This window comes from Larus michahellis, chromosome 1 (assembly GCF_964199755.1).
Source record: "Larus michahellis chromosome 1, bLarMic1.1, whole genome shotgun sequence".
NCBI lineage: Eukaryota > Metazoa > Chordata > Aves > Charadriiformes > Laridae > Larus > Larus michahellis.
The window spans coordinates 159097170-159122875 of record NC_133896.1 but is presented as its reverse complement, the minus strand read 5'-3'; the positions used below and the strand labels follow the sequence as shown (position 1 = coordinate 159122875).

General features: G+C 38.6%; 1 protein-coding gene across 4 annotated transcripts in view; it reads left to right on the top strand.

Moving 5' to 3' along the window:
* MYO16 (myosin XVI) overlaps positions 1–25706 on the top strand; it is a 400883-nt gene that overhangs the window by 172024 nt on the left and 203153 nt on the right. For all 4 annotated transcript variants that reach the window (XM_074561661.1, XM_074561651.1, XM_074561671.1 and 1 more), the window contains 4 exons: positions 4363–4487; positions 8483–8608; positions 22255–22330; positions 24975–25128. In XM_074561661.1, coding sequence (XP_074417762.1) covers positions 4363–4487; positions 8483–8608; positions 22255–22330; positions 24975–25128 — 481 coding nt within the window. The remainder of the gene's footprint in view (positions 1–4362; positions 4488–8482; positions 8609–22254; positions 22331–24974; positions 25129–25706) is intronic.

The following is a 25706-nucleotide window of genomic DNA, read 5'->3' as shown; positions in this document are numbered from 1 at the left end:
AAGCTGCCGGAAAACTCCTCCTAAAACTTTAAGCAAATAAAGCTCAATAAAGTAACAGCTACACCTGAATATTTTCATGAATGAAACTGAATATTTCAAGGGTGGTACTATGAATTATTATTTTTTTCTCATTGATTGTTTGTGAACATGTCTATCCTATCCTGCACTGTACAGGAGAAAAACAGAAATTCTAAACCATGCTGTCCTAGAATTTCAGAAGAGTACAGACAGGCTCATCACACTTGGGGTGAAAAGAGCCTTGCTGTCTTTACAGCTCTGTGCAGGTAGGGCAGATACAGACAAGGTGAGAGAGGACTTAAATAAGAGGAGAGACTGACTTCTCAAAGTTACTGCAAGTTTTTAACGTACATTTGTGTTTGCAAGACAAGATGATACTGACCTCTCCTAAAGACTGTTAAGCCCATTGGAGGATGAGAGCCTGCTGGGTGCGTGTAATGGGTGTTAACCCGAAGAGTGCTTGAGTGTTTCACTTTGTACTGGTCGCTGGAATGAGTGTTCCCCTTGCAGGTGGAGAGACTTCTTAGCACCGGACATTTCCAAGGAAAATATTTTTTATACCAATTCTCAGTTCTGTTTGCCATGTATTTTTTTACCACTGCAACTTTTTGAAAGTTTTTATCTGAGGTTTTTACATTCCTTTGGGTTGTCAGTTCTATAACCATCTGCCAGAGAGGGTGAGACAGCCAAAGCACATGAAATGGCCTTGTCAGGTGTTTTTCTTAAACAGGGAGAAGTAATACATTTTGTAGCTTTTAGGTTATGCTCCTGCCTGTCATCAGCACTGATACTCATCACCAAATGTTGTGCCCTGCAGGGTCACTACTGTTTTAACTGTTCCTTCTCCATCCCATCTCCTGCAGAATTTGTGAGCGTATAGCTCTCATTCTGATTTTGCAGGGTATTTGGAGCATATTTTCCATCCTATGCCTCTCTTTTTGACTTTCCATTTTTTAAAATGTGAATCCGTTCCCATAGTACATGCTAATTTGGTTTTCTTCCCCTATTTATTCATACTGGCTGTCATCCCATTTCAGCTGAATATCTAAACCACATTTTCCCTTTGAAAAGCAACGTGAAGGTCATTCTTTGATTCAGGCAGCAAGAGTTACTTACTGTAGGAGTAACATTTTATTGTTCCATCTAAACTCATGAAAAGTATCACTCCCTGGGGAGGGAGAACGGACTCTCAAGAATTACAAACTTGATGAAGGGAAGGCAGTTACTGACCTCTTGTCTGAGCCTCAGAGGATGGTAAACGTGCACGCTTGGTAAAGCTGCTTCTCAGCTACCCACTGGAGAAGCCTTCACTCTGAAGCCTAACAGTTCCCTAGTTCTTCGAATTCAAAACTCCGCAATTCTAAGATTGTAATTTAGATTATTTTTTCATGTTTACATTCTATTTCCTATAAAGGCGGAGGAAGGGAATCTCTGTTGTTTCTGTAGCATTTTCAAAACTCCTTTGGACTGTTGAAAAATTAAACCTATGGAACATGTCACTGTGATAGCTCACTTGCTGGGCTGTTTACTGCTATTTGTTTAGTGAAATGTGTATCATTCCTTTATACAACTATTAGTTTGAAATCAGTAAAACCATCTTGAGGTTCGCGTAGACTGTGCCTTTTGTTGCTAAGTAGCATTGTTTATGCATTTTCTCTGAGCTGATGGGTATAATTATATTTGTGATAGAACATATGTAGCAACTGATGCAGCTGAGCTCTATTCTTGATTCTTCCTTCACCATGAGCAAAGTTAATATTTCAACAGCCAAGTTTTTCGGGACCCCATACAGGATGCACCAGGGTTCTATAAAACACAATTTACAAGGTGTAAGGATCAATATTTCACTGTCAGTATAAGAATATACTGATAAGTTAATTCTCTGACCATGCTGAGCGAAGTCAGTAGTAAATTGCTTGAAAAGGCTAAGTGGACTCAGCTGGCCTCTGCCCTCGACTTGTAGCCGTTACTGTAATTTACATGAAACATGACAAACCAAACAACCTGATAATAACTGTGTTTCACTCTCAGTCTTTTTTTTTTTTTCCCCTTCTTCCTGGGGAAAGTCAGAAACTGGTATTTCTAATTCGTGGATCATGAACTTAGTTTCCATTATTGAGTGTTTGGGGTATTATTCACACACAAAAGAGGTAGTATGTGAATTTCCACCTGTTGCCTCTCTCCTTGAAAAACAAAACTTACTCTAATTGTTTACTGGAGACATTGAGAGGAAGAAAAAAAATTGACATAAATTCTGGCAGCAATACGTAAAAATGGCCTTCTTCATCAGGTATAAAATGATAAATGTAGTCTTTCTTTAGTCTTTGTTACCTGACAACATTAGAAAGAGCTTTATCATGACCAGTCAAGTTTTGTTTCAGCTGCTCAGTCTGTCTATGTAATGTGTTTAAAATGGAAGTCAGTGCTGCAAATGATAACTAATTTTGGGTGTATATAGCCCTTCACATCACATAGTGCTTTGGAAATTTAAAATTACACATTTGAGAGAGTTCTGTCACTGGCACACGAATGTTAAGTGTCGATTTGCTGGTGCAAAAATAGGAAGTAAGCAAAAACAGAAAGAAAAAAGAGATTTAATTGATGCCATGTGTCATCAGTAATCTGTAAATGTCATCAGGTAGTTTTAAGTCATTAGTATAAAATGTGATGCAGGCATAAAAACTTCAATTCTGACAAAATTAATAGATTGATTGTTAGGAGATACTCAGAACATCGTATGAAATCCACATTGTGTTCCAATCTAGCAACTGGCGGGCAATGGTATGTTAGTACATTCTGCTTTTGAGTGGTTATCTAATTTAAGATGTCAATATCATGTATATATATATACACACACACATGTATATGTTTATCTGAATTGCATTTATATGAAAGATTACAGGTTTTAGTCCAGATATAAAAACCATCTCATTTTCTCCAGCTTAAGTTTATATTTGTGTTTTACATTTAGTGTCATTTAGTATCATTTTGGTGACAGGCATGAAAATATAAGAATAAATAAATGTGGCCAGCAAGACAGTGTTCACACTCTGAATGTTTCACCTCAGAGCTGAAACTCTTTGAAATGCTGCACGCAAATAAAATTCAGAACATAAAGCAGTTTGTAGAATAGCATGTTAGAGAAAGAAAATGAATGGGATTCTTTGCTGAACTACATATGGTACACCCATTTAGACGAGTTCAAGGGCAGATAAAAACTGAGAGACTTAAAATATGCTCTTACTCTGAAACATGTTGCAGTTGTTTTAGTAATGTAAAAAACTACAAGAATTGTTGAAGATAAAATATAAACTTAATTGTTCAAGCAAAAATATTTATGTTAAATACATATTAATTAAATTAATTTATTATTTGTAACTTTTCAGCTCACTGGCAAATGTAGAAGAAAACCAAGAAATTATTTATTCATATGTTTTTTGTTATGTCATGGCCAGGGCAGAGAGGAAGTAACCACGTGAAGCTAGAAGCAGAAGCATCAAGCCCTGAATTTTGGTTAGATATTCCAATCAAGCCACAGCTACTTAGCAATTTTGTTGTACTCTCTGTTTCTAATTTTAAACCTCTTCAGACTGGAGGCCATGCTTTCTTTTGGTTATAGACTGCCTTGCTTCTCTTCCTTTTAAAGCCGTAGTTTGACAACTGTTTCTTTCAGTAGCAATGCTGACACAAGCAATCCGGCATCCTTCATTCCTTTCATCCCCTCCCATTTGTTCCTGCCTCCATCCCACATTTTCTCTTCGTTTATGGGGCCTTGCAGTGGTCGAGGCTCAGCTGAAGAGCTAATCCCAGTTAAAAATAAGCCAGGCAGATAAAAAAGTGTTGAGTTTTAATGTCATTTGCTTCACTTCACAATCTCTCAAGCAGTTAAGCTGACAAATTTGAGGGACTGGTCTGGGCACTGTGATGCATACACAGGGCTTAAAGAATGCAATCAAAAATAATTTTCATTAAATAAGATCCAAAGACTTGAGTGGCTTCCTTAAAGCGTTTTAATTCTTTTCCTATCACAGCTATTTTCACAATCCCAGCGGACTAAATGATATTACAGCTGCTTTACCTACAACTGCTCCTGCCAGTCAGTGGGGGATCAGGCTCATTTATTTCTTGTTGCTGACTAACATTAAATCATCCACATAGTCACTGATAAATAAAGATATGAGTAAACTTGCTGGTAAATATAAGGAAGTAAACATGTTCTGTAAATATACACTGAAGTCTAACTAGATATTGGTTAAGCTTTTACAACCCAGAACACAAAATCATATATATGTTCTTTATTGATGAATGAAATAGCAGAAGGTTTTAGCCTTTTATTTTTTCCAGGTGTCGAGCTGAATTCATTGCGCCAAATGAAGATACAGAGAGCTATGACAATGCTTACGGATGTCCGACAGCTCATATCAAGTGGAGGAAGCGTGAATCAAAAGAATGATGAAGGAGTTACCCTGGTGAGTGGGAATATGTAACCATCACCCGGTCAATATCCATGTACTTCAACTGTGTACTGGTGAGCATGTTTGCAAGGCCATTCTCTAAGAGGCAAAATGAGGTAATGCAAGATTTTGGTTTTCATCTGGCCCTTTTAAAAAGAAATATATGTCAATGTCATGCACAGTACAGATTTTAAAATAAGCTCATGTAGCATCTGTGCCTTAGTGACAACTTTCTTACTCTTAGCTACTGAATATGCAACACAAAAAATGATAGCAAAAAAACCCCTGGCACCGTAGTTTAGAACTGCAGCATATACTTGTGGTCTCTGACATTCTGTGTAAGCGAGGGCCTGAAACTTCACTCAGTGATTCCTGTTTTAGGCTTATATCTTCTGACTGAGCCAGGCTAAAACACTGTTTTATGAAGCATCCACCATATCACTGGATACATACTCCGTCTTCCAAATTTGCAAGTTATTTGCAGTTGCTGGGTCTCATTATACTTTTTTCTGCCAATAGATCTTCTATCCTATTATTTTTTGGGGGGTTGCTACTTCTGCAGCTGTCAAATGATTTTAAAATTAATGTAATAAAATAATTTTAAAATTAATGTATTTTTCCCTAGATAGCATGTCTGTGGAGTGTTCTCTTTGCATATAAAATTACCAGTCAGTAAATGGTCATCAGCAGCATTGAGATACTGAATAACTTTTTAAAATTCTTTTGTGCTTCCTGCAAATACTGTACTAAAATAAGTAGAAAAGCACGTTTTACTGAACATCATCATTATTAGTATTATTAGTATTAGTATTATTGTATTAGTATTATCATTATCATTAGTATTAGTATTATTTCAGCATTTATGCGGAATTACTTTGCATGATACTGAATTAATAAATTAATACACTGAATCCTTAGTATTTTATTCCGTATTTTAATAGCTGTGGGGTGTTTAAACTGTAACTGAAAAAGTAAGCAGCCTCATATCTGGGGTTGTTGAATCCAGCCACTTGCTCTGTCTATACAGAAAGCTGTTACCTTTGGGGTGGCCACCCCAAGGCAGTTAACTGTAGTTAAAAACAGGCGGGAAGCAGGGGAGGGGTGGGAAGAAATGACGCAACCTTTAGTTTAATTCATAAAAGCATTGATTTAACTTCCATTTTTCTGATACATTCTGATGCATAGCTAAGCTGCTATATCACGGTGTAATGCAAAGTTGTTTCAATTGTACTTTATTCTTATTGCTACGTTAGTCTGAATTGGCTGAGTTAAACTGAGTTACGAACTTAGCTAACTATCACTGTGTAAAACCTTTTCTGTAGTTAGCCGGAGTAGTTGAAATGCATGTCTGAAATGTGCTTAACGGTGCTGCAAATACTAGGAGAAAAACATTTTGGATGGTTTGTTTTTTGTTGTTTGCTTTGTGGGATGTTGAGAAAGGGGACATTTTTTTTGCGTGAATAGTTTTTATGTTGAACTTTGATTTTTTGAACTTCTTTCATATTCTTGCAACAAGTAGCTACAGAGTGGATCATTTTGCTTTTGTCTGAGATTTCTATTATGTGAAACTTTTGTCTGACAAACTGGTGGGAAATCCGGAATTTCTTAAAACCGCTCTGTCTCTATTCATGGGTGTGGAGTCAGCCAGTCTGTGAAAGCTGTATGGGTATCAAAGGGTGCTGGGAAAAGTTTTGTGTTGCTCTACATCTATCTGTACAGAGAAAACAACAAATATCTCAGTTGTAAGTAGGAAATGAGATTTGTTTTCTCTTGATAGAATGAATATATCTAAGTCCATGTGTAGTTTAAGATGAAACATGTAAAAAAATGATGCCATAAATATATAAATGCATGCATTCTTATAGATTCATAACACATGCATATATGCACATGCAATGCAGACACAGAATGATATGTGGCAAAATTAGTTTTTCTGCTAAATTCTCCTGTAGTAATTTTTCTTTGAAAGATTTCAGTCATAAAATATTTCCTTTGTCTCGTGAGCTTTTAAACTACTTTAAAATAGCACTTGTCAAATTGATGTCTGAACAGAAAATGTAATTTCTTCTGTTAAAACAGAAAGAATGAAGTTATGTCAAATTATGGGAAAATTTCGCGATTTTTGTCCAATTGAAATTAGAACATTTATAATGTACAGAATTGGTGTTCTGTACAGGGCAGGGGCATTCTGCCCCCTTTCCCGGGGAAGATTTTTGATGAGCTATGTGTTTCATCCCTCTGCATCAAGCATGTTCATAGAGAAAACTTTATGCATACTCTGCAGGTGCAGCTGAACCAGAAGTAGCAAATAAGGCAAATAATATCCTGAACTCTGTTTTTGGTGTCTCCTATGCTTATAGTGACTTTGGAACTACACAGTTCAAGTAACAGGTTTATTTCAAGACATTTTCCTTGCCATAGCCATCCATTTAATCCTCAAAAAAATAGTCTCTTTGGCTAACATTGCTTCAAGGGAAAAAAATAATGTAGTTGGGCTACATGATTTGGGGATACAGGTTACCACCCATAATCTGTTCTCCATTTCTGCATTCTTCCTGAGCCTTGTTCTTACTGACCATCATGAGAATCGCCTCCTCTGACCAGGGATGAACAATTACATCGTGCCAGTTTCCAAATGCAAATTTTGTCCCCTTTACTTCCAGAAGTGTAGAGAATGTTTGAAATCATAGCAGAAAACCATGAGGAAAAAAAAAACAACACCCCTAAACTGTAACCTGGATCAGTCTGGTCATATGAAGTAAGTGCCTCAGGAGAGTTATTCACCAGACTTAAGAAACAATTTCCACCAAAACCCCCAAGTGACAATTTTTCACTTATGTAGGGTCATTTATTGCAATTTTCCTCTTTCACTTGATTATTACCAGAGCAAATAATTTGTATTGCCCTACTTTATCTTTTTCTATTATCACCTCGTCTCTTTCTCTTTTGACAAGTCCTGTTTGATATTATATTGGTTTTATATTGCTCTTATGCTTATTTTATATTATATTAATTTAATATAAAATAAAATCTGTATTTTTTTCAATCTCATTCTATAAATACCATTTACAATGGAATTAATTGCTGATATAAATGCTGAACGCATATATAGCCTGAAGTAGTATTTTATTGCAAAAGTTAATGTCCAGTTTCTCAAATCAGCCATTAACAAAGATATTTTTGAGTTTCCTCATTCCCCTTCTTGCCACTACAGTTTTCAGTGCCTTAGCACTCATAGTATATTTGCTATTCAAAATGACAAGCAAACACAGCTACCTTTGAAGTGGTCCCTGCTTTAGCAGGTAGTTGCACTACGTGACCTCCTGAGGTTCCTGCTGACCTGAGTTTCTCTCATTCTGTTACCACATTTTCCCCTGTCTCTCTGTTCTCCTTTGACTCTGAAATGAAGTTTACTGATACGGACAATCAACTAAAATTATTAAAACAAATACCGCTCCAAATAATTAAGTATCTAGGCAAACAATGCAAGTATAGGAAATAAAATCGCTGTGCTTCAAAATCGAAAACGTATGGTTTTTTGTGACTGGTTTTGTGCTGCAAACTCAATGTCCTTGGTTTCATTATGTGTTAACGAAGTCATTTCGGAGTAAAGTAGTGTCAGCTTACATCTGGGATATTTCAACTGCCATAGAAGAAAGCTAGGTCTAGGCCACACTCTGCTCAAATGTATGAATCTACCTGAGCTCGTGAAGTTTGTGAACGTGTTTGAAAGGATGTCTGCTTGAAATTGTATGAAAAATATCTAGTGATGCTACATTGTTTAAATAGATGTCAATAAGCTAACATTCTTATTTTTTTGGTGGGTTTTGTTTATAAACGCTAAAAAAGATTCTGCGGTGGTTTTCTAGTCCATTGTTATTGCATGTGTATTTTGTATTTGTTATTATCTTGATTTAGCCTGTTAGGTCTGTGGCACAGCAAAGATATGCTGTAGCAGGTCATGGGTTTTTCTGAGTTCTTTAAACTAACAAGACACTTTTATATTGCAGCTGCACGTGGCCTGCGCTAATGGATACAAGAATGTTGCATCTCTGATGCTGGATCATGGAGCTGATCTCAATGTAGCGGATAATCAGTACTGGACACCCCTACATTTAGCTGCAAAGTATGGACAGGTAAAGCATGATTTTTTTTTCACCTGCTTCTCGTCAGGGAGACTATTCTGTCTTTATATGAAAAGCTTACACATTTCTGTACTATAGGCGGCATCTCAAATGACAGAGATCATTTCAGAATAAACATTGTACAGCTATCAATCCAATACAACTCATTAAAATCAATCTACATCAATAGCAGTTTTTCTCCAGCAAAAAATAAATTTGCACTGAAGTTGGAAAGTGTGCCAAAATAAGCACTTGCATCTGTTATTTTCTTATATTCTGATGTCAAACTCTTATTTTTAGCTAACTTTTTTGCTGCATATATCTCTGTGAATGAATGTCCAGGATTCACTAATGGAGTAGTTGCATTCAAATTTTTCCAGTCATTGAACTGTGGAAGGGTGCCCTGGGTTTGGGATTTGGAGGCTGTGCCTGCACGTGACTTGTGACTCTTTAACATCCCACCTTTTCACTTCTCCTTCATCCCCATTCTCCCAGGACATGCTCAGTGCGCCTTTGTATGGACCACTTCAGGACAGCTCCCCACAGCTCCCACTGACCCACCTCATGGCTCACAAATCACCACTTACCCACAGCTACCTTCCAAAAACCTCTCTGATGCATCCTAGCTCAGCCTCCCATCTTCTGTCCCTTTCTCCTGTCAGGTCTCTGCTGCAGCTCCTGGAAAACCTGTCCCTTCCTATCCTTGTCTTCTACTAGGAGAGGCTGGACCTTCTTTGCCACAGACACAAGACTGAACTTCCCAGTGTTCCCCTGAATACAAATTGCTCTTTTCCATTCAGATTCCTGCTGATGGCAGGGATATCTTTCCTGACGCTGTGGATTTAGGTGTACTGAGTTACTCAGAAAATGCTATGGATTGTAGCTCTCAAGCCATTCCCCTGTTTCTTTAGTACTTTGCTATCTTGTAATGCCCATTTCTATTGCCATCAACAATGCTTTTAAACATAGTCGGAGTGGCAAAAAGTTGTTGATCCTAAACAGGACTCTGTTTAGTTTTCTTTTTTTTATTTTCTAATAAATATAAATAAAAAATCCTCATAGATTTCTGCTGGAGTATGAACTCCATAATTAGATAATCTAAATTCTGTTTCTGATCTCAGTGGAGACAATCCTGTTCATTTATCTAAATCTCTAGCCCATGATTGAGAAGAATTAAGATTTTTGTTCATGCCTGTTTCTGGTATCTCAGTTGATTTTTGGTATTCATGTGAGTAAACCTGTGAATTCAAAGGTGAAGGTGCTGAGATAAAAGTGGTGGGATGCAGCTGGTTTTACTATACCCTTAGTGATCTGAATATGAAGCCAAGATTGCTTTTTCGGAGGAATTTTCTTTTTTTCTTTGGGTTGTTGTTTTTTTTTAGTCTTTCACTACAGGTGATCTGCATTTTAAGATTTAAGGAGTAGATTCTAAGCATGCCAAAATGTCTAATTAAAAGTAAAAAAGACATGTATATGGGTAGACAGATGTAATTCAAGTACTTATGCATTTATATTGCAATTCACCTGTCAGACTGTCATATATGTCAGGAGGATGGGGCCAGGCTCTTTTCCGTGGTGCCCGGGGACAGGACAAGAGGTAATGGGCACAAACTCAAACATAGGAAGTTCCACCTAAACATGAGGAGGAACTTCTTTACTTTGAGGGTGGCAGAGCACTGGAACAGGCTGCCCAGAGAGGTGGTGGAGTCTCTGTCTCTGGAGACGTTCAAAAGCCGCCTGGACGCGTTCCTGTGCAACCTGCTGTAGGTGACCCTGCTCTGGCAGGGGGGTTGGACTAGGTGATCTTTAGAGGTCCCTGCCAACCCTGTGATTCTATGATGATAATTTTGAAACATCTTTTAGCCTTAGTATGAATTCATGTGCATATCATATTTACAATTCCATTTTGAGTAATTAATTATAGAGAAATATGAGCATTGTTACTCTTTTGGGGTAAAAGTAGTATGGCAGAATGGGAATAACCTTAGTCAAGACATGATTTGAATTGTCTGTTTTAAATTAAAACATATTTATGAGGAAAATTTTATGAGGTTATTTGTTTAGCCAAAAAATATTAATGTTTCCTGAGAAAGTCATTAATATAAATTCTGAACTCCATCCCTTATGGTTTCACCCTCTTCTAACACATATTTGTAGCAGGTTTTTTTTTTTAACATCTCACTTGAAGAGCTTGCTATAGTGATAATTCTGTATGTTCTAGTAGAAGACTGTAAAAAATCTATTTGGTTTTAGTGTGATGTTCTTTTCAATTCTTCAGAGTTGGTTTGTTTTTTTTTTCCTTCCAGGAATGTATCTGAACACAAAAATAGCCTTTTCTTGTCTCGTAGCTTGTCTAGTAAGCAATGATCCTTTAATGACTGGTTACAGAAGTTTCAAAAAACCTTTTCTAAACCACTGATGTTTACTTGTTCATTAGCACTGCTGCTAGACCTGCAGCCAAACCCCATCCAATATATAATTAATATTATATTCCATGAGTCATAAGGACTGATAGTTTTTTCTGTTTATAAAATATCTACAAAATTCATAATAATTCAGATATATTTTTCATCTGGATTAGCTACTTACCTTAATAAAATGCAATTGAATTAGTTATACAAATTACATGTTTAGTTTTTGAACTATTTTATGTTATAGACCTTACATACATACAATTTGCCTATGACCTTATGAAAAAATTTGAATGTTGATATTCTTTTGAAGAAATTGTTACACTGTTTTAGAGTGACATCCAGACTCAGTTGAAGGACCTGAACACTATGTATATACAGTTTTATGTTTGCAAATACATAAAATACAAAAAATGAAAATCAACACAAAATATACAAAATTAAAAAAACACAAACTCGTATTTCGCTATTTGTAAGACCATAACAATAATAGAGATGGTACTAATTTACTTTACATGGAAAAAAAAAAAGAAGAATCCACTGAAGTTTAAAATTTATGGTGAGAAAATTTAATTTGCATTTGTACAAGAGGAAGCGAGTAAAGAATAAAGGTGCTGCAAGCTTCCTGTCACAAATCTCAAGTTGTAAATTAATACACAATGTAAGTAGGTGGATTGCAAAAAGCTTATTGCTCCTACTTTCACAGTAAATTGTATGAGAAATCATTGGAGCAAAGATACATTATCCTGAGTGAGCTAAGCATGTGAAAGACGTCACACTCACACCGTATAATCAAAACCTGGCTTGTAGAGATGCCTCGATAATGGCAAAACCGGTTTTATTTAGGATGGGATTCTTAAGTACAAAGTCAAAGCTTTGTCTTGTCTTATGCGAGGAATCACCTCTAGAGTGCAATTCAGACAAACCGAGGAGGTGCATATAAAGTAGGTGGGATGAATCATTACTTAGAGGTCTGACCCTCCCTGACGATAGAAGTTATGGGCACCTAGCATATGTTAGAAGCCTAACTTGAACATTTTAAAATTTTACAGGAGGAATCCAGACCAAAGTGTGGGGCAAAGGGGCCAAAGGATGTGTCAGCTGCCCACTGGATGTGCTGGGTCTCCCCAGTCATCATGAAGGGACACATGGAATTGATGCCTTACATACTCTTAGACAGTGTAATGCTTCACAGAGGGAGTAGAGTTAAATAATTACAACCATACCTATCTTATCAAAAGCAAAACATAGCAGTAAGTTGTTGCATTGTTTCCAAACAGGGAATAACGAAGAGTTTTAAGAGCCAGTATGTATTATCCGATGTTAAAAAAGATAATCTGTACTGGTCTTTACGTATATTTGTAAAGAAAAGCAGTCTCATGGATAAATTTACCATTCTAAAATATGCTATAACGATATTAGTCCAAATATTGAAAAAGAGCATGGATAAATGATAAATGAATTGTCCTATTAGTGCCAGAGTGTGTAGATCCAGAGTAGAACATCTTTCTTGCATAGGAGTACAGGATATTACTAGTGAGTTTGAGTACAGGACAGTACTGAGTACAGAATAAGGCAACTGAGGCTACTGCCTAAAAGCCAGTCTCTCCGTAACATGAGGCTCTGCTTTGCGGGAACAGATTAGGTTACCAATGAGTGCAACAGCCTATTAACTGAAATACTATCAGCTGCAAACATTAAAAAATAATGGTAATAGCGTTAAAAAATAGGCATATTCTTAAGGAAGGTTATTCTGAATTTCTAGGACTACTGTCATTTTCACCCCCGTAACTATTACGGCTAAAAGCAAGTTTTTATTTTTAATGCACATTGAGATTCTAACATTATACCAAAATTAGATATTATTGAGGTATTAAGGTCAGAGTTGTTTACCTTAATAATTTTACCTTAATAAAATGATGGAATATCATAACCTCTTCGACACACGTGCAAATCTGCATCAGTGACACACAAAAAGCTCTTCAAAATAAGATTATGAGGGCAGCAAAACAAGCCTCAAGAAATTAGAATATGCCAAGGTTGCCTACATAAATTTAACAGGGCCTTTTGGACATATACATTATTAACACTGCTATTGATGGCAGTTTGAACTCCCTTGTCTCATTCATGTACAGCATGGGGAGTGCTGGTGCATGTGTCTGCTGCCTGTGCACACCGGAGTGGGGCACACATTGTCACTTAGGTACAACACTGCCCGTGCTGGCACTGATACCAACTGCAGAAGGGTGTCTTGTATTTCTCAGGCTGGCCCCCTAATTTGAATTTAGCACGGCAATCACTTTGTGAACAGCTAGTAATCTGGCATTGGTAGTGCTGTCCCCGTTGGACATCTTCCAGGCTGCTGTGATCAGGAGAGCACACACGCTCTCTCCCTGTGGTGGGAATAGGCTGCAGCTCTGACGTTTGCCTTGGGTACTTTGGCACATTTCCCAGGCACAAGCTGTTTCTTTGTTGTTTATCACAGAAATGTCACCTTTCAAACCAGCTATCGTAGGCATGCAGGTCAGAGCTGACTCCCCAGTAGCTTAAACACTACCTCTCCCAAAATTTCATCCTTGGGGGATGCTGCCTGTGTCTAAACTGTTAAATTGCTAAATAAAAGAAGGCTAGGGATTAAGCCAGGCAACAGTCTGGCTCACATTCATATTGTTTAGAGCTAGTTTCCTTTATAGGAGATTAGTCTTGTTTGTAGAGAGCTGGTTGGAGTGGTCCAAAGTAGAGTCGGGGGCAGAGCTAACACTTAAGCAGTGTGGATTATAAGGGATACTTAAGCTTGCTCCATTGCACTCTCTTACTTAGTGAGACAGATTTAGCCTCTGGCTTTGAGGTTTAACAGTTTCATGATGTCAGAAAAAAGGATAAGAGAATCATTAAACTGCTGACTGTACCTCTCCAAGAGTAACTCCTGCAGTAGCAAGCGTTTCTTCACATCAATACATTGGAAATATCCCAAATAAATTGAATTTGTTTAGAGAGTTCAGATGCCTACCTCGTGTTTCTTAGCATGTTATATACATCCTATGTAATTTTTAAAATTTATGTGTGAAATTGCCATTCTGTCAGTATATTCTCCCTTAACACACATTTGTTTGGCTTGTTTGTCTGGACTGAATTGTACCCCTCTGTCTAGTTAATTCATTGAAACACAGCATTTCTTTCCGATCATAGAAGGGACTCTGTGCTGCTTGCGGAAGTCTGAGAGAACACACCCTCTTGCTATGTGATTTAATTTGCTCATCATTACCAAAACAGATTAGTCATTTGACTCAACTCTGAACTGTAGTTTCATTTTCTTTTCTTCAAATGCATATTAACCTCAAAATAGAAGTAAGATCCACATCCATCATTAGAATATGATTCAATGTAGATGGGATATCTGAACTCATTGTAGGAAGTGATATTTAATCTCATTCAAGTTTGGCCATTGAATGCAGTTTCTGGACTTCTGCAAACATATTCTACAAATGTTTTCAATGAGAAGAGCCTAAAGAAGGGGCTGCTTATTCAGTATTTCAAAAAGAATCGAGTATAGTCACTCAGGGAATACATATTTTCCCTGACAAGCAGTTGGAATCTTTCATTTATGGTCAGAAAATCCTCTAGAGAATGTTTTATCCAGACATATCTCACCCTCTTTTCTTTAGTCTTTTTGTTCGTCTTTGGCATGTGTGATTGTACTCAGGTGCATGAGCACCATTTCCCTTCAGATCAAATTACACTCATTTTCCTCAAGCAGAGAGACCACTTTGGGATTTCTGCCTGTGATATCTTTCTTTCAATCTCAATATATTCAGAAGGTTTCTATAAATGATTCAAATACTAATTGTGGGTACAGAACACTAAGGCAAGAAAAGCTAGATTCACACAATAACAAATTATAAGAAAATAGATTTACAAGTTTGAGCTTCATATACAGACTAGGGGTAACCTCAATTTACAAAATTATTATAGAATTCTCAGTGATTACATGTATGTTTTTAAAGCTGAAATGTGCACTACATTAAATACTTGGTTATTGCAGGATCTCAGTGATCAATATAAATTTCATTTTCCTTGAAATACCACCTATAGTAACTTTCTCTTATATACAAGAGGTGTATATGAAAAAGAAGTCTAATACAACTGTTCAGGTACAAACTTTGAGAAGTGCCAGATTTATGATCCTCTCTGTAGTATTGATATAGAACCTGTAGGAACATAGCTTACAAGCATCTTTAATCACAAGATCACATAATATTTTTCCACAATTTATTTTATTTTTTTCTCTTAATTTCCCAGTGGACTGAAAAACAGAAATGTAGGTTATCAGTCTTGAAGTAAAGACTGCTGAAGTCTTTATTTCAACCATAGAAAACCTTTTAAGTAACCTTTGTCACTTGCTTAGATAGCTGAAAACAGTATTAGCTTGTCCTTCTTTACTTGAAGTATTCCAGAGGTTTAAAAGGAATACTCTTAGCCCATATAGGTTAAACATGCTGACTGCAGAAAGGTAGTGGTGACACTTAGGGAACCTGGGTTCCATTCCAAGGTCTGTGTATGAACAGAATCTTTACAGTTCATTCCTCCCACACGTAACCTTATTTGTCCCATTGCCTCCAATCTGTTCCGTTCTTGTCTTTACGCTGTTGCTTTATTGTCCCATTCATTTGCCTGGCATCATGTCCTTTCCATACGTGTTTTATTCTAATCCTAATTTCCTTGCACAGCCAGATTCTGTCCCTCCTCCTCTCCCTGGTTCTCAGCCAGGCTTTCTCTTTTCTCTGCTTTGGCTTCATGCCAACCTTCCTGCCCTTCTGTTATACCTATTCCTTTTTCCCACTTGCGGACAGTCCTAATCTTCCTTGTCCAATCTCAGTGTTTTTTCGTCACCATGTCACTTTCTTCCTTGGTTTTCTTTTTCTGCTTACTCTGTCTCTACCTGCATCCTGGCTCCTTGCCACATCTCTCTTCTTCCCCTTTACTTCATTTATTTCATGCTGTTAGTTCCAAAGCCCATCATTTTATCCATGCTCTGTTCTATTTTTTCCCCTCCACTCTTTCTACCCTGCTGCTAGTCTTATTCCCGCAACCTACTTTTTCTACTCCGTTCCACTTTGCTGACCACAGGTGGTTATGGTCCCCTTTTTTCTGCAGTCAAATAGAAAAAATATCTTCCTCATTTATATTGTATTAAGAAGGGAGATCCGTAATGAGTTTCAGACATCATTTCCTGTGTCTAGAGCAGTACTATGGATCAGATCTGCAATCACAAAGAAAACACTGTTTACCTTCTGAATGATATTGCTCTTATTTAGAGGTTTACATATGAGACTTTGGTTTTAAGGGACACTCAGTCTTGGGGAACAAATATATGATCTTCAGAAGTGAATTCACAGTAACTCTAATAGTTTAATAATTACCTTACTCCCAAATGTTGGGAGTCTTTGTTTTGGGATTTACTTTTGTTTGTTTCATTCCACAGTAGCTTAAGTGAATACAGGTCACTAACCTGCACTTTTCTTCTTAATGTCCTCGATGCTTAGTGAAGTGCTGATTATCACCTCATTCCATTAGTTAAATATGTGTCTCCAGTGCTATTCTAAGCAGTTTTTCACTCGATGACTTATCTGATCTTATTTATTCCATCTGCTGAATATATGGCTAGCATGAAGTTACAGCACTTCTATGACAGAATCTTAGTAATGATAATAATAATAGTAATAAAAATTGAAACTACTTCCCTGATTTATGTGTTCTTATTGCAAATCTTTTAAACATCCAAATGGATGTTTAAACAAAACATCCAAACGGATGTTTAAAAACAGTCATTCCTACTGGTTAGACTAACATTTAGGCCTACAATGGACCATACTAACAAAGGTGGGTTCTTTGATTTATCCATTATAATCTAAAAACTGTTTTGTAAGCATCTGGTGGCTATGAGTTTTTCAGTTTGAAACTTGTCTAAGTTTTGACAACTTTCTAAACAGACATAGGAATATTCTCAGCCCATGGAATTCATCCCCTGCCTAATCCTCATCCACGTGAAGGTGATTCCGCCCCTCTACTCTGCACTCATGGGACCCCACATGGAGAACTGTGTCCAGCTTTGGAGTCCTCAGCACAGGAAGGACATGGACTTATTGTAATGGGTCCAGAGGAGGGCCACAAAGATGATCAGAGGACTGGAGCACCTCTCCTGTGAGGACAGGCTGAGAGAGTTGGGGTTGTTCAGCCTGCAGAAGAGAAGGCCCCACAGAGACCCTACATCAGCCTGCCAATACCTAAAGGGGGCCTACAGGAGAGATGGGGAGGGACTCTTTACCAGGGAGTGTAGCAATAAGATGAGGGGTAACAGTTTTAAACTGAAAGAGGGTAGATTTAGATTAGACATCAGGAAGAAATTCTTTCCTGTGAGGGTGGTGAGGCACTGGAACAGGTTGCCCAGAGAAGTTGTGGATGCCCCATCCCTGGAAGTGTTGAAGGCCAGGCTGGATGGGGCTTTGAGCAGCCTGGTCTAGTGGGAGGTGTCCCTGCCCATGGCAGGGGGTTGGAACTAGATGATCTTTAAGGTCCCTTCCAACCCAAACCATTCTATGATTCTATGTTTCTGTGAAATAACATTGCCCCAAAAAAGGGAGAAGAGCACCAATAAAAAGGTAGAAGAAAACAAGTTGGGGAGGTACATGTAAGGAGCTGAAAATCTCATACAGCAGAGAAAGAAGGGCCTGAGGATTAAGAAAGGATGGGGGTGTGTGAATAAAAGATGGATGGTGAACCAGGTCACTTCGGATGGTCGGAAATGTGCAGCTTTGAAACAGAAAGAGAGGAATGGAGAAATGTTGATTTTGACAGGGAAGAAAAGTGGAGGACTGAAGGAATTTACTGCTGGGAGTATGTGCAAATTGCATGATGCATATTCATTGTGGTGCAAAGTAGCGCATCAGGACATTTGCATAAAACCTCCAGATTTCTGAATTTACAACTTAAGCAGGTATCTCTCCAATGGTAAAGAAAAAGGAATAAATGATTTGAGGTAGCGGCACTGTGACTTGGATAACAACTCAAGAGTTCAAAGCTCAGCCAGAGCCAGCAGCTTATCCTTTGCAGTTGCTGGCACAGATCTAGCATTCAGCGCAGCATTCAGAGGAAAATATCTGACCCTACAGGAGGGGAAGGCACTTTTCGGGAGCACTGATTCTGCCCACCAGCTAATTCACTAGCAGTAAAACTAACATGACTTGAGAGGGGTTGGAGCTGCTTTTGCAGCCTCAAATGCGTAGGGAGATTTTTGATGAATCTCTATCACTCATTCATGCCCCATATTTCCTACCCTGTCACTGCAGTTACTTATCTCTGGCAACAAGCCTCACGGTCTGTCAGCTGGCCAACACTGGTACTCCTAAGCCTGTGGTTTATGAAACTGAGCATTGGGCTTTCTTAGGTAACATTTAATGTGTGGTAAAACTTGGCCCATTTTTTGGCAGGGGGAAATTGTATTTGAAGGCTTTATAATGTGCCTATTGCAGTAAATTTATTTATTCTGCTTTTTTTTTTTCCCTTGTAGCTTTCCATTTTCATTGTTGCACTACGTATTTCATTAGGTTTAAAGAACAGTTCAACTCTAGTGCTGCCATGCAGCCATGTCCAGTCAGTGTTTTGTCTGTTCATCTATGCATGTTTTTCTAGCACCTTAGATCATAAGTGTTGTTCCTGTTAATGTGAATTGCACTTCATTTCTTTGTAATATTTTCTCTGAGGACTAACACTCAGGTTCACTGTAGGCAGGCTGTTTTTTTTCCCACTTGCTATTTTGGAAAAAAACCCATAGCTCTTTTAGTGTAATTGTGGTGGTCTGCCTGCACATCTGATCATGCATTCTGTCTTGATTGATTCTGATGGAGAAAAAGTGGTCTTTTTTGTAAAAGCCATAGGTGACCTTTTTCCACATTACACAGAATCACAGAATGTTTGAGGTTTGAAGGGATCTCTGGAGGTCATCTAGTCCAGCTCCCCTGGGCACGCAGGCCCACCTAAAGCAGGCTGCCCAGGATCATGTCCAAATGGCTTTTGAATGTCTCCAAGGATGGAGAATCCAAAACCTCACTGGGCAACCTGTGCCAGTGCTAGGTCACCCTCACTTTATAAAAGTGTTTCCTGATCCGATGGAACATCCTGTGTTTCAGCTTGTGCCCATTGCCTCTGGTCCTGTTACTGGGTACCACTGAAAAGAGCCTGGCTCTGTCTTCTTTGCACCCTCCCTTCAGGTATTTACACACATGGATGAGATTCCCCTGAGCATTCTCTTCTCCAGGTTGAAGAGTCCCAGCTCTCTCAGCCTTTCCTCATATGTGAGGTGCTCCAGCCCCTTAATCATCTTAGTGGCCTTTTGCTCTCCAGTGGATCCATGTCTCTTTTGTACTGAGGAGCCCAGAACTCTGCATGATACCACAGATGTGGCCTCACCAGCATTTAGATCTCCTCTCTTGACCTGCTGGCATCTCTCCTCCTATTGCATCTCAGAATACTATTGACCTTCTTTGTGGCAAAGCACGTTGCTGGCTTATGTTCAACTTGGCATCTACCAGAACACCCAGGTCCTTTTTTGCAAAGCTCCTTTCCTTCCAGGCAGCCCCCAGCATGTACTGGTGCCTGGAGTTGTTCCTCCCCAGGTGCAGGACTTTGCAGTTCTTGTTGAACTTCATGAGGTTCCTGTCAGCCCACTTCTCCAGCCTGTCAAGGTTCCTTTGTGTGGTAGCACAACCCTCTGGCATACCAGCCACTCCTCCCAGTTTGGTGTCATCCGCAAACTCGCTGAGGGTGCACTGTACCCCATCATCCGGATCATTCTTGAAGATGTTGAACAGGATTGGATCTGATACTGATCCCTTGGGTACACCACTGGTTACTGACCTCCACCTAGATTTCTTGCCACTGATCACCATCCTCTGGCCCCAGCCATTGAGCCATTTTTCAATCCACCTGCATGGTGGCATGGCAGCGCCTTACCTGTTTTTCTGTTTGGAAAGTATCACATCAGAGCAAACTGTAAATGGAGGTTTACAATGCAGTTTTGCAACTATTTTGAAGACTTCCTTACTAGTACAAGGTGCAGCCTAGAAAAGGCACAGAAATGGGTATTTGAAAAAGTATCAGAGACTGATGTGAGGTGGGAACTGGAGTCTGAATGCTGAATGACTGGGAATGGTAAAGCATGAAGGGTCTATGAAGGCATTTGAAAATGAGGGCAAGCAGCTTCTGGCTTGATGAAAAAGCTTCTGGATTTTTTGTTTGTATGAATTGGCAAAGACAACACTGGAAAATAAGAATCAAAATATATATTGTCATTTTATTCTTAGGGTCTACCATATTTCATTAGATATTGCAATTTCTCTTAAAATAGTCATACCTACTGCATTTGTAACTCTGCATTGAAACAGCTTTGGATAGTAGTAATTTTCTATAATTATTCTACAAATATTTCTACTGTTAGGCACAGTTCTGATGATCTGGCAGTTAGATTTTAAAATACTCCTTCTAAAACATAAGTGAATGAGGTTAAAACTAACACAGACAGTTCCGTGTACCCACAAGCAGGTAATTGAAATTAGCAGTGACCTGAATACCTTAGTCTTGGTGATGTTCATCAAGGATTTCCAGCAGGAGTCATTTCTTTTTCAGCAGGAAGCATTGACATTGCAGCATGGAAGGGACTTCTTGTGGCATAAATCCAGAACTTTGGTAACTCAAAAAGCTGTGTTTTGTTCCTAAACTGAAAGTGCATTTAAACACCCCCTCCTTTGATAGAATCACTACCACTTTTCAGAATGGCTGTTAACGAGATTATGCAACTGCTGATGATTTAGTCAGCTCAATAACTAAGCATTCTCCATTTTTTCATAATGAAAAACATAGATGTATGTGTTGAGGGTTCTCAGTTGAAATCAGGGCTAATTGAATTGGGCAATAAAGCTGTTATGGCTTCCTCCCTGCTTCCACAGTTTGCTGAATTTTTTGCTGTTACTGTTAGAATGGAAAGTCAGCATTAGAAAGCTGAGGATAGCAAGATCTTTTTATTTGTATGGAAATTTGCCACAATATTTTCCTGTTTTTCTGTGATTAGAAGTTTTGGGGTTTTTTTTTTTTGCATTTAATTGATTCTTCCTTATCGTGGTATTTTGTAGTAAGTTGCCTCCTGTGTACTGAATCCATATTGAATTTCATTATTTTTATTGCACTGATTTCCTTCCTTTTTAGCCTTTATTTATTTATTTATTTATTTATTGTTTATTTTATTGCCAAATTACTATCCTTTCCCTTAGGTGCCTTCCAATTCAGGTCCCATTTATCTGTAGCTCTCTTCTGCTCGGAAGAATCCTTTCTTTTCTGCACTGCTTTTTTTCCCCTGTGCTCATCCTGGCCTCCCCTGTTGGTTAAATTTACATTATAAATTCTATTTGTTTTAGCATGTATCCAAAAGTGCAAACAGTTCTCTCATTTACTTGAGCTCTATATTCACATTCTAAATGTATTTTTTGCCCCTTATTCACTTTCTTACCCCTTTCTAACCAACCAATTTATCAGGGTAGACATACTACAGCCTTTGATGGGGCACTGTCTCTAGAGACTTTGGTGCAGCAATAGAAGAGCTTGCTAAAAACAGTTGCTTGCAGCAGTCTTACAGGAACTGAAAAATATGTTTTAGATTTTTTCATTATATAATATTCTACCCTACTCTACTACACTATAATTGCTACCATTACTAATGTGTTAAATGGATTTGGTAAACATAAAATAAATGCTCCAATTTCTACTACTGACAGAGAACAGATTTACTACCGTGATGGCTCTGAGTCATATCCCTTTGGCAGTGATGGTACACAGTTCTTGAATTAGTGAAGCATAAAGAAATATTTGTGATCTAAGTCATGACAGGTAGTGATGGAGTGTTAGGTTTTTTCCCATACTGATGCAGATTTGTTTACACGTGTAAGGATGAAGGGAGACTTTGGGGGTGCAGTTATGCTGAGAGTACACTGAAATTGTACAGGAACTATATTTTTTTTGCCTTGTGTGATTTATAGCAATGTGTGTAGTAGCTGCAGAAGGTGGTGTTTTGGAGGTATTTTTTATGGTTTATCATATGATTTCAGATAGTGCAGGAAGGCATGAATAAACTGAATGACAGGTATACTGCTTCTGTCCTACTTCTGCCATTTCAAACACCACTGTTTTTACCCATTTTAGACCAACCTTGTGAAGCTGCTTTTGATGCACTGGGCAAATCCCAATCTTCTTAACTGCAATAATGAAAAGCCTTCAGGTAGGTGAAAATCCTTGTGTATTATTTATGTAGTAGTTGCTGTGACACTGTTTTCTTCTTGATTTCTTAGTTATACTAAAATATGGAGAGGATCGGTGACAGCCAATCTGGGTTCACTAGGGGAAAACTGTGCCTGATAGATGTAGTGGCCCTCTGTGATGTGGTTACAATATTGGTGGATAAGGGAAGAGCAACTGATGTCATCTGCTTAGACTTGTGCAAAGCATTTGACACTGTCCTGCATGACATCCGTGTCTCTAAATTGGAGAGACATGAATTTGATGGATGGACCACTCGGTGGATAAGGAATTGTCTGCATGGTTACAGTCAATGGCTCAATGTCCAAGTGTAGACCAGTGACGAGTGATATTCCTCAGAGGTTGGTATTGGGACTGGTGTTGTTTAATATCTTTGTCGGCAACACGGACAGTGGGATTGAGTGCACCCTCAGCAAGTTTGCTGACGACACCAAGCTGTGTGGTGCGGTCAACACACGAGAGGGAAGGGATTCCATTCAGAGGGACTCGGATGGAATGGACAGGCTTGACAGGTGGGCCCATGTGAACCTCATGAAGTTCGACAAGGCCAAATGCAAGATTTTTGCACGTGGGCTGAGGCAATCCCAAACTCAAATTCAGGTTGAGCAGACAATGGATTGAGAGCAGCCCTGAGGAGAAGGACTTGGGGTTGTTGGCTGATGAGAAACTAAACATGACCCGGCAATGTGCACTTGTAGCCCAGAAAGCCAACCATATCCTGGGCTGCATCAAAAGAAGCATGGCCAACAGGTCAAGGGACGTGATTCTGCCCCTCTTCTCTACTCTTGTGAGACCCCACCTGGAGTACTGTGTTCAGGCCTGAGGTCCCCACCATAAGAAGGACATGGACCTGTTGGAGCAAGTCCAGAGGAGGGCCACAAAGATGATCAGAGGGCCGGAGCACCTCTCCTGTGAAGACAGGCTGAGAGAGTTGGGGTTGTTCAGCCTAGAGAAGAGAAGGCTCCAGGGAGACCTTACAGCAGCCTGCCAGTACCTAAAGGGGACCTACAGGAAAGATGGGGAGGGACTTTTTACAAGGGTATGTAGTGATAGGGTGAGGGATAATGGCTTTAAGCTGAAAGAGGGGAGATTTAGATGAGATATTAGGAAGCAATTCTTTACTGTGAGGGTGGTGAGGCACTGGAACAGGTTCCCCAGAGAAGCTGTGGATGCCCCATCCCTGGAAGTGTTCAAGGCCAGGCTGGGTGGGGCTTTGAGCAACCTGGTCTAGTGGGAGGTGTCCTTGCCCATGGCAGGGGGGTTGGAACTAGATGATCTTTAAGGTCCCTTCCAGCCCAAACCATTCTATGATCCTATGATTTTATGATACAGACACATATATATATGTGTGTATACATATAGTTTATATACATACATACACGTATGATGTGTATATATATGTTCTTTCATATATTGCTAAGAACTGCTAGTCATGATCGTGCAGGATGGCATATCAAATGATATAATGTTTTTCCACTTGTTGCATTCCCTGTTTATTTTTAATTATGTTTCTTCCTTGTAAGTTTTCCAGTGCCTTGGTGTTAGCTGCATTTACACTTCCTTAGTGACTTCTTACTGAGTTCGTTTATCTGTCTCAACTGATGATAGTACATAGCCTCATGAACTGGAATCTCTGTAGCTGTTGACTGAAAACAAATCCACCATCCAGTTTTCCGGTGTAACATGTGTTGTTTCCCACAGAAGGTGGCACTTTCTTAGACCAGCTAGAAACAAGAAGTTGAAACAGGTGTTATCTAAAGATAACACAATTATAGAATATATTAGGCTGGAAGAGGCTTCAGATCCACTGGTCTAACCCAGTGATCAAAGGTGGGCTAATGCAGTAATGCCAGATAGCAGTGTTGGAGAGAAGAAAACACATGGTTCTATGCCTAGGATAAAATGAAGAAGGAACCCAGGAATGTAGAAAATAGAATCTTTCTGTCAGATTATGAGGAGAAACTTCCTTTGCATAATAAATTAAGATATGTCATGCTTCATATAATGTGCCACCTACAAATCCACTCACAGGGAACTTCATGACATTTAACCTCAGGAAAGTTGTTTGTGGTTAGATACGTGCCAGTTTGTATTTGCACGAAAGGCTATGGACCAAACTGAGATCATCTAACAGTATATCTAGCTGATCGCATTTAGTATGTATTTAACATAGTTGAGTTAACAATGTTTCTGGTCTGCAAACACAAGAGATTTTAGCACTTCTGTACGTGCAAGACATATAAATCTAGTTTGTAGAAACGTAAAAAGGTTGCAAAAGGATTTCAGTACAAGTTTTCATTAAAATACAGAGTTGAAAACAGTTTTGTTGCTTTTCCTGAAGTCCTATGTATTGAATAATACTTCAATTCACTACACAGTGAGAATGGTTTTGAGATTTTACAAATGACAACTTAATTACATACTGAATTTACTTTGCCTTTATTTTCTCAGTAACTTTAAGTATTATTTTATGATCAATATCTGAGTAATTATTTTCATTTTATCTAGCTGGATGTTTAATCTTAATCTGATCTAGAGATTTGAATTTAAAGGAGCTTTTCTGCTCTGTTTTCTTTATCTGATATCTTGGTGTTCCACTGTCTTAGATGTTGCAGCTTCTGAGTTTATTGAGGAAATGCTTCTGAAGGCTGAAATTGTTTGGGAGGAAAAAATGAAAGACCCTTTAGCTGTTTCTACTTTATCTCAAGAAGAGCCGTATGAAGAGATCATCCATGATCTACCCACAATTTCCAATAAACTGTAAGTGTTTCTGTTGTAAAGAGTGATGCGCTGAGTCCAGATTATCATTTGAACCCAATTTGTCAATCTCTGAATCCTGTATGGGTGTCCTTGGAGGTATTCAACACCCACCGGGACATGATCCTGGACAACTGGCTCTATGTGTCCCTTCTTGAGCGGGGGGGGGGTTAGACAAGATGCCCTCTACAGGTCCCTTCCAAACTCAACCATTCTGTGATTCTTGAGATTTGATGTGTCAAGTAATTTTTTCGTTTTGGAAATCTACTAAATCATCTTTTGTATTTTTATCTGTCATCTCTTTTTTCAACCTTAATTCTATAAATATAGACCATGAGTAATAAAATAGTTTGTTATAATTGCCAGTAAAATTATCTGGGGTTGCCATAGTAGAATTGTTAGAGGTTAGTACTGTAGACCCAAACATCCTTCTGTTAAAGTAGATGGCAGTAGTGTAGTAAAACTACCATTGCTTATGAGAGAAGCAGGGACAAGTTTTTTAGACTGAAATTTCAGAGATTATGCTGTTTACAGATGTTAACTGGCTTAGACGTTGTTTGGAGGATCTCAGCATTGCCTGT